This window comes from Vigna radiata, chromosome 11 (genome assembly GCF_000741045.1).
Source record: "Vigna radiata var. radiata cultivar VC1973A chromosome 11, Vradiata_ver6, whole genome shotgun sequence".
Taxonomy (NCBI): Eukaryota; Viridiplantae; Streptophyta; class Magnoliopsida; order Fabales; family Fabaceae; genus Vigna; species Vigna radiata.
This window is the reverse complement of record NC_028361.1, coordinates 16505121-16515456: the sequence shown is the minus strand read 5'-3', so window position 1 is coordinate 16515456 and position 10336 is coordinate 16505121. Positions and strand designations below refer to the sequence as shown.

General features: G+C 32.2%; 2 protein-coding genes across 2 annotated transcripts; one reads left to right on the top strand and one right to left on the bottom strand.

Moving 5' to 3' along the window:
• Positions 1-638: 638 nt before the first annotated feature.
• On the bottom strand, positions 639-6999 carry LOC106776827 (cysteine proteinase RD21A-like). The gene is made up of 5 exons (XM_022776007.1): positions 6909-6999; positions 1880-2115; positions 1630-1770; positions 1171-1381; positions 639-757 (listed from the first exon to the last, which is right to left on the bottom strand). Exons 1-5 carry the CDS (start codon positions 6997-6999, stop codon positions 639-641), a joined length of 798 nt encoding a protein of 265 aa, XP_022631728.1.
• A 1616-nt stretch (positions 7000-8615) lies between these two features.
• LOC106777445 lies at positions 8616-9392 on the top strand. The gene is made up of 2 exons (XM_014665027.2): positions 8616-8913; positions 9040-9392. The coding sequence occupies exons 1-2, from the start codon at positions 8652-8654 to the stop codon at positions 9306-9308; spliced, it is 531 nt and encodes a 176-aa protein (XP_014520513.1). The 5' UTR covers positions 8616-8651; the 3' UTR covers positions 9309-9392.
• The last annotated feature ends 944 nt before the right edge of the window (positions 9393-10336 follow it).

Sequence of the window (10336 nt, the reverse complement as noted above, 5' to 3'; positions counted from 1 at the left end):
TAGTAAAAAGCCAAATGAGCCTACCTTAGTTCGAGCCCGGCGTTCGCTGGTACTTTAATTGTGCAATCTAGATTAGTTCAGCCGGTGCAAACACGGATCTCTGCTTCTTCGCTTCCTGGGCCAAAAGCAGTGCAGTCTCTGACTTGGTCTTAGTAAGTTTCAGCTCGTTCCCTTTATTATTCTACAACTACAATGCACGCCAAACATCATCAACCCTGACCAACATGTCTTGTGAATTNATTAAGAGACATCTCTTTTATTTAAGTTTCTGTAGATAAATGGAATCAAGCGTAAATGGACAAAGTGTACCTCTGAAGAAGCCACGAACCTGCGATACAACTGCGAACACAACAAGCAGCTGAAGCACCGAACCCACGACGCAGGGACCAGAGCCCCTGAATCCGGAAAGCAGCAGGTCCCAGACGTACCGCAGATTTGGGAAAACGCAGCACCTAAGAACAAATCTCTTCATAGAAACAAACATCAAAAGGGCAAAGTGAAAAGAAAAAACATAAAAAGTATTTGAAAGAAGCTAACCTTGATTCTTCTTCGCCGCTTGTACCACCGCTGCCGTCAAGTGTCGTTCACTGTGTGTTGCCGTCGTTCACGGTGTGTTGTCGTTCACGGTGTGCCGCCGTTCACCGTGCGTCGTCGCCGTCGACTTTGTACTGCCGTCTGCCGTCGACCCGGTTGCTAGCTCTTAAGCACTGCTTGATCAGAGAATAAGTCAATCTCGAAAAAGGATAGCTTGACGGAGCTACGGAGTTTCAGAGTAAAGTGAAATATTTGGGGGTTAGGGCTGACTCGGCCCTATTTGAATCCCAACCCATTTTCTGGGGCTGTGGGGGCTAGGGGTTGCAGAAAAGCCCCCTCTAAGATGGGTCAAAAATAATGGGCTAATTAAAAAAGAGGCCAGGGTTGGCCTTGGGGCCATAAAAAAAGTTGACAGCTCTAGTTATAATAGGTCTACATATTTTATGATGTAGCAAAAATTTACTTTATCTGAACATATTATGACACTGTTTCTAAAAGAAATAACTCTAATGAATGTGAACATAAATAATTTTACTCAATATCAATTCGAAACAATTTTCTCCAATTATAACGTACAAAACTATGTACGTCATAGTTCGTTTTTGTACGTCATAAAATATGATTTTGTACTAGTACTCTTAACGGGATAAGATGGCTCGATCGCAATTCCACACTTTCCTGATCTGTTGTTACCCAAATTTCTTTCCATTCTGATGTATCCTTCCTCTCCCCAATCAGCACCCCATGAATTCCTCACAATCCAATAATCATGACCGTTTTTTGTACCATACTCAACAGCCACAACACCATGATCTAATGTTGTTCCACATCTTCTAGAGAAGACACCCTGACAAATATGAAATATACTGATTAAAAAATTATGTCAACATTGCAAAACCAATTTTGTTTAAAGTTTAAAATTGAATAGGGAAAGAGTGGAAGTTTTTATGTTCTAATCAAAAGCAAAAAATAAACCACATGTTTTTCACTTAGACTCAAAACTTTGGACTTTGGATCTTCCCATTCTACTTCTTTCTATGCAATAGGCACACTTTCTTTCCCCAGGTCATGAACAAAATCAGATTGGAAACTTACAGATGAATAAAGTTGAAATTCCCTTCCTCCTCCTTCAATAGCAACGCTCACGGGCTGATTTGCAACGGCCTTTTTCAATGCTAACTCATCATAGGAATTAACATCTTCATAAGAATCAATAGAAACAACTTTGGCATTTTTCTGCACATTAGCAAAATAAACAAACAAAACAAAGGAACATAAGAATTTGATTGATCACTATGTTTTAAAAGCAATTATTTTCTTAAAAGATCAGGTCCAAGTTACTAACCCTATACTGGTCACATGTACCATCAACAGCACGGTAAGGGTAATCCTCCTCGGAATCGATGCCTCCATTGTTGATGATGAACTCAAATGCATAGTCCATAAGTCCTCCATTGCATCCCATGTTATATCCTGTATCACAACCCACCAATTCTTGTTCTGATAATGAAATCAGTTCGCCAGTCACTATCTTATTAATTCCTTGCACAACACCAATTGCTGAGAATGACCAACAGCTCCCTACATTAAAGAAAATAGTCATTAAACAAAAATCTCAAACTAACCTTAAAAAATTACAGGTTATTGAGACAAAAATCACTCAAGAAACTCATTTGTCAGAATACAACTACAAACACTGAAGCACTCTCCTAAGCTAAAGTAACTTTCTTTAAATTATTATTTTGACCTTTTTACTCAGGTTAAAATGTAGAGAATATTAAATATTCTTGGACAACAGAAGGTAAAAAAAATTGGTATGGTGCACAGAGACAAAGAACTATAAAAGTGATTGGTAGGTTTTAAGTAGTCACGTGTCTTGACGAATCTGCGTAAGATTCATATACAAAAACGAACTATGACGTACATAGTTTTGTACGTTATAATTGGAGAAAATTGTTTCGAATTGATATTGAGTAAAATTATCTATGTTCACATTCATTAGAGTTATTTCTTTTAGAAACAGTGTCATAATATGTTCAGATAAAGTAAATTTTTGCTACGTCATAAAATATGTAGACCTATTATAACGTACAAAACTATGTACGTCATAGTTCGTTTTTGTACGTCATAAAATATGATTTTTGTACTAGTGTAAACGTTAGTACACGTAAATATACATAAATGCTTAAGACGTCTAATACTTTTAATGCATGTACGAAATAGTACTTTATTATCTGTTGTGTTTTGTTCTTTTTTTTTTATGCAAATCAATACGGTACAACACTATATTTAAAAGTTTTACATTTGATTAAAAGAATGTTTTGAGATAGGAAGATATTCTCGGAATGTTTTCTTAACTTCTTGTTTATCTCATTCGTACAAGAAACAATGTTGTATCTCCAAGAAGAAACATAACATCTGACATCGTACCAAAAGGCTACATCTCTATGCAATAGTCAATACTCTGAGTAACGAATATTTTTCAAAGAAATCAACATAAACGTAACTGCATGAAGAGAAGAACAACAAGATTTATTATTGCTTACGCTTACAGTGTCATTTCTAATATTTGAAATATTAGTGGAACTCCTTTAAAAGTGTTTAAGAGAGAATTTGACATAACTCAGTTTCGAGTGAACCAATATAAAAATAAATCTTCCTTCTTATTTTAGTTTTTAAAAAGTTTTACAAATACTTATGAAAATATCTAAGTGTTCAATATTATTTGCAGACTGTCTAACTTTTACAAAAGCGTTTAAAATTATTTGCAAAAAGAGTTTTAAACTCTATTCAACCCCTACAAAAGTTTTAAACATTATTCAATCGTTTAACCCAAACAAAAGCATCTAACATAATTTAAATTTGAATTTGGAGAGAGACAATTTTTTTTAATTTTAAATAAAATTAGAACTAAATCGAGACAAAATAAAAATACAATGACCAAATTGAGACTAATGCAATGACACGTGGCATGACAATGACACGTGACATGGCAATGACATTTGACATTGCCATTGTCACATCACATTATTATATCCATGTGGAGAATTTTTATTTATTTTTTAAATAAAAAATAATATGATTTAAAAAAACACGAATTGACACATAACATCCTCTTTAATGGTGTTAGTATTATATAACAGTAAGGATTGATTGCTTCACTTTTTCAAAAATAGGGATTCAATTGAGATAAAAAAAAATGAAGGACCGGTCTACGACTTCCAACCAAAAATAGGGACCGTTGGAATGATTATACCAAAATAAAACTTTTCTTGAGTCCTTTGTTGCTTAGGTTCTATCTATTGGCTTTTGATTTACTAATTTAAATAAAATGGACAAATTACAAGACTTCAACAACTAAATTCTTTAGTCTTGAATGTATCTATTGAAAATACACAATCTTTAAATCTTCAACACTTATCCATGAGTCATCATCATCAAAACTCTTTACTGAAGTAAAACTTCCATCTTCTCTTTTTGTCAACAATATCTCCTTTTTTTATGGTGATCAAAAATTGTTGAAGACTTGTGATATTTCTTGTTCTTAATTAACGACTTAAGATAAAAAGAGTAATTAATACAAAATAGAGATAATTAACAAGATTTCAACATAAATGTTAGATATATTATCTTCACTATATACATTATTTTAACTATATTCAACATGGTATATAGAGCCAAGTTCTTGAGAGAAAATTTTTTTTGTTGCCTTTGCCACTACATTTACGGATGTTGGTGGCGATGTCGTCTACCACTACAAGTGGCATCGTCGTCTACCATTGTCACTACCAAAGTTCCAGTTTTGACTGATGATCACATGGTTTTAATCGTCTCGCTCATGCGACCACGTGTTATCAACAACGTCTTCATCAAAGCTCCTATGCACTCTTAGCGCTTTTTGAAGTTGTGGATTTGCTCCCTTTTTCGTCATGCATGGTGGCACATCTTGTCTCCTCTCAAGCAACGATTCAGAGTATCGAGGTAGCTCTTTTTCCACTTTCAGGTAGGTGCCTTAATGGGAGAATCTTGGATTTTTAAGGTTTTTCTCTCATGCTCATCAATGGATTTTTTCACTGTTGTGTCTCTTCTGACCTCCCTTTTAGTACCATTGCGTTTGACACATCCATATTTGCTTTTTCTCTTGTGGCAAAGATGGTTTTTATTAGTTTATTTATAATCGTGGAGGCTTTTCAACAATGATCTCTTTATCAACTGAATGTTAACAATACATTCCTCAACGACAATTTGCAAGAAGAGATTTACATAGAGCAACCTTTCAGATTTGTTGCTCATGGGGAGTGTTCTGGTTTAGTATTTCATCTTTGTCTTCGCAAATCATTAACAATTTGGTGTCACTCGAGTGCAAAAGTAGATATTTTCACTAAGTCTTTATTGATTTTATTAGTAACAAACCAATTTGATGGGGAACATTAGATATATTATTTTTATTTTATCTATTATCTTTTATCTTTATTTAATTTATTATTATTTTTTATTTGTATTTTGGATTTAGTCCATATTTCTTCTATTATAAATAATGTATTTTATGTGTATATTCAACCTAAGAGAAATTAACCAATATATAATTTTCAGTATATTTAACAATAATCATATTTCTCCTTTACAAAGAGATACAAGTTATCACAAAATATTAACATAAATATATATGTCCCTTAGTTATCATAATAAAAAAAGAATAACTAAGAATAAAAACTCCCCTTCAAAATGGACTCTCTCTTTTTAAATAATACCAAATTTTTAATGAAGATATCAACTCTTTGCTTCACGTTTAATTAGGCAGAAGCAATTTTATATAAGTTTTTGTGTTATATCAGGGCTTAGTGCACATTTGAGTGTTTCTCCCTACACCTCACCTCCTTCTTCCTGTACCTCCAAATTTACTCATTTGTCTTTCGTTTAATAAATTCGAAGCATAATTAAGGATTATTTAATTATATTTCAACCTCCCTGCACCCCCACACTCCCTTCGCGTTCCTATCAGCGTTCTCTTTTATAGAATTTTTTTCCCATTCAGTTTTACTGTTTATACATTACTATTTTTGTTTCTGATCCGTGGTGTGGTGGTGCTTGCTGGTTGTGGTGACACTTGGTGGTGGTGATCTCGACATTGGAGGAGAGGAAGAAGAAGAAGAGACTGCTCGTAAAGGTTGCAAACTGTGTTTCGCTTTAGCCGCAGTGCGAAGTGCGTTTCGCTTCAGCCGCAATGCGAACTGCGGACAACGAAGATGCACCCCCAAAATAAACCAAGATCCACCTACGATTCCTAGTGCAGCAGGTGTTAGCTACAGTTCATGCACCCTCTGCTCCAACGCCGATTAAAGGGACCGCAATTCGATTTTCGGCTCACCCCAACCGCACTTCGAAATGCGGTTAAGGGGTGTCGCATTTCGAAATGCGGTTGAAGTGCGGTTGCTTTTTGTTTTCTTTTTGAAATCCTTTTGCATTTCTTTTACATTTTTAGTCATTTAAATCGCTTTTCTATTTACATCAATTTCTTTTTCTTTTCAAATTGTGCAAAATGAACTTTACAATTCAAAAGTCAAAAATAATTTTTTATAATAGTTTGCAAGTTATATTTTACTTTAAAATTACATAATCTAGAAATAGTTTATTTTTCTTAAACTTTTAAATTATACAATCGAAAGTTAAAAATAACTTTTAAATTACATAATCTAGTAATCAATAATGATTAGGGAAAAATTATTTAATTTATGAATTACAAAATGTTACAATTATTTTTTACTTATGAATTCTACAATCAGAAAATATTTATTTAAGAAAAAAAAATCTCTAAATTTCCCAAACCAGAAATATTTTTAATTTTCAAATTGTAAAATGGGACTTTTTTAATATGAAGATGCAGAGAAAAATATATAAAGGTGGAGGAAGAAGAAACCTTAAATTAATGCTTCTAGTTCCCACTAATTGATATTTGCTTTCATGTTTGCATTTTAAGCAATTAACGTTCATTTTCTGTTATTCTTTTCCATATAATAATAATTATGAAATTTAAAATATTAATAATAAGATGCACATTATAAAAATTAATATTATAATATTTTAATTTTAAAGAATTATTTGATACTTTTTTTTTAAATTTCAGACCCATGAATTCATACACAGAAATAGGAGCACCAGGAAAATTTGTTTATATATAAATTGATAGATAATATATCGGAGTAACAGAGCGAAGAGCCATGTTGACAATCGTGAAAATCATAACCAACTTTAGCACTCCTTAACCGCATTTCGAAATGTGACACCCTTTAACCGTATTTTGAAGTGTGGTTGGTTTATTTTGGGGGTGCATCTTTGTTGTTGTCCGCAGTTTGAAGTGAGACGCAGTTTACAACCTTCACGAGCTGTCTCTTCTTTTTCCTCTCCTCCATTGTCGAGATTACCACCACTAAGTATCACCAGGACAAACAAGCACCACCACACCATGGATAGAGACAGAAATAACAGTGTATAAACAGTAAAACTGAATGGGAAAGAAATGCTATAAAAGTGAAGGCTGATAGGAACGGGAAAGGGGTGTGGGGGTGCAGGGAGGTTGGAATATAATTAAATAATCATTAATTATGCTTTGAATTTATTAAACGAAGAATAAATGAGTAAATTTGGAGGTACAGGAAAAAGGAAGTGAGGTGCAGGAAGAAACTCTGCACATTTAGGTGTTTAATTCGAACAAAGCCGAATACAAAAAGACACTCTTCAACATATACTGAGAGAAAACATCTCACGAAATCATGTGTAATAGTATGATTTCACTGTTGCAAATATAGTGGCAACTATAGTGTGTAGAAATTGAGAATTATTGTTCACAAATTTTTCCATGGTTTCATACTTAGTATGCAAGATGACTACTTCAGCAGTGATTTCATGATGACATATGAATGGCGTATTATTATTAACTTCATTATTTTTTTTTCATAAAGATAAAATTAAATCTATATTTCTGTTTATTTGTTTTAATCTAATTTACACATACAAACAATTCCTTAATGAAAAGGTCCAAGGAGACTGTATGAGTAATAAATTAAATTAAATTACACTATAAAATTCTTAGAATATAAGTGTGAATGTGAAATTGAATAAAATAGCATCAGTGATGTGGGCATGTATCTCTTTTATACAAAGGTATAAAAATCAATTTGAGGACTAAGCCCTACCACACTATATGCTTTCGGTTAATGTTGCAATTATAAATTAGTCATAATTTTGTTGCTACACTTTGACGTATATACCATGAAAAAATTTCTGTTTCTTTCCACTTCTACCAACCCACTCCCATCGTATTAAATATAATATATCAGATACATAGGTGAAAATTATACATATAAACAAATTTTTAAATGTATTTACTACAAGAATTTTCGTATGGCTTTTTATCGATAAAAACAGTTTTTTTGTTTATAAATTTAAAATTACTTACAAAGAATTTAAGTTATTGGTAAAAAAATTGATCAATAATAATAAAATTTGGCAATTAGACTTGTCAATAAATTAGATTTTACATTATCGATAAAATTTCTGTTAAAACCGATTCATTCTGTCGGTAAATTATAACTCTAATTTTCAATGAAGTTTTTTTTGCCAATAAATAAAAATATATACAATTTCAATTTATTTTATTATATTTTAAAACTGAAAAGAGTTTCTTAAAAATATTAACAATGGTAAAAAATATATTACTATATCCGATTCCATTGTTCTCATAGAAACCAAAATATGTTATTTCTTGAAATTACGTAATTCCAGTTCATCTCTTATGATCGTAGTTCAAAATAAATGTCAAACCTATCAATTAATTCCCATTTTCCTCTATGCTCAAAATCAAACTCATGTTCCATGAAAAGAGGTCAAGTGTGAAAGAAAAGCTATAAAAGCCAATGAAAACACAACATACTCTCAACTATCATGTTTAATTGCACTATACAACCAACCATTTGACATTGGAGTCAAATCCATGATATTCCATGACTAGGTCTTTTTCTTCCTCCTTTCTCCCTATATAAATACCCTTAACTCCAACCATTCTCTCAACAACAAAAACCTAATCAGATTTCACATTCACCTTGTTTTGTTTAGCCAGAATGGGTGTGAAGTTTACAGATGCAGTGATGATAATAGTTATAATGAGTGGTTCAATATTTTCAGTGAGCATGGCCAACAAGGATTGGTTCCCTGCTTTCAACTACACTGATTGGTGGTCCAGATTTGGGAATCATCATCAAAACAAAACACAGCACCAACCAACCCAGATTCTTGTGGGTGGTTCTCAGCATTGGCGCTTTGGCTACAACTACACTGATTGGGCTATCAAGAACGCCCCTTTCTACCTCAATGATACTCTAGGTCTGTTTCCCACTAAACCTTTTCTAATATATTACTACGTTATGTTATCCTAACTCATTTCTCTGTCAAGCTCATCATTCAAATATGCTAACAAATGAGCATGAATTGATTGAACTTGTTATGTAGTGTTCAAATATGATGCTCCAAATGCCACCACTTTCCCACACAGTGTGTACATGTTCAAAAACTATGGGAGTTTCTTCAAGTGTGACATAAAAAAGGCTAAAATGTTGGCAAGTCCGGTGCAAGGTGGAGGAGAGGGGTTTAAGTTTGTGTTGCAGAAATGGCAGCCTCATTACTTTGCCTGCGGTGAGAGAAATGGTTTCCATTGCAACAATGGCACCATGAAGTTTGCTGTCATGCCGATGTTTCGTCCCTTCTGGCCGTGGCCATGATAAAACTGCACCAAATATTGAAACTAGATATACTTTTGCTTTTCTTTATTATATGTTTAGTCTTATGTTTTCTGAAAATAAGTTATGCTCTTTCTTCGACTTGATTGATTTTGATTCCAATCATACTTTGTTTCTGTGTCGGAAGTCTCGTATGTTTCTATGTTGGAAGTTTCACATGCTTTTGTAAGCTTGAGTTAAATTTAAGATTCACTTTCTAAAGAAGAATAATAAAAATAACTCAATCTTATAAAATCAGCTTGTAAGATGATTTACACTTCACTTATATATTATAAATTAATTTTATCTCTAATCGATATTGACTTCCAACTTTACCATTAATAGTTTATTAGAATTATATTTTAATATTAACGGTGAATAAATATAACTAGGATTTATTTTTGTTAATATTATGAAGTCTTCGATTGATATCATTAATAAAATTAACAAAATGATTTATATCTATAAAAATAATATTGACCTAAAAATAATATTGATTGACGAGTTGAAAAAAAAGTATAGTTATCAGTTAAAAAATCTTTATACATTTAAAAAATAATATTAACAAAGATGGATTAAAAAAGACAATGAATATTAATATTATCATAATAATAATAAAAACTTTATGGTTGTAGGATTTAGCTAGAGAATTGGTGCAAGGTTAGTGTCTATCAAGATTGTTTAAGGATGTATGAGGTGATGACGGTCTCAACAAATTATATTCCTTCTCTCATATTATTACAAAAGTTCTGTCAACAAGCAAAATTTTTCATTGCTTAGATTGATCTAGTTGATATAATGAGCTTAGTGTCAGGTAATAATTTTCTTTCAAAATATTTGTGTTCATTAAAAAAAATGTCAAATGTTATTAGAGGTTAAATTAAACTTTATTATCAATGGTTTTGACTTTTGATAAATATATTTCTTGCACTCACGAAAATCATAGGAGAAAAAAACAATGTTGGTAATAATTATTGAGAATTTTTGTATAACTATTACTATTTGGAAGTTTCTACAATTGTCGTTATTTA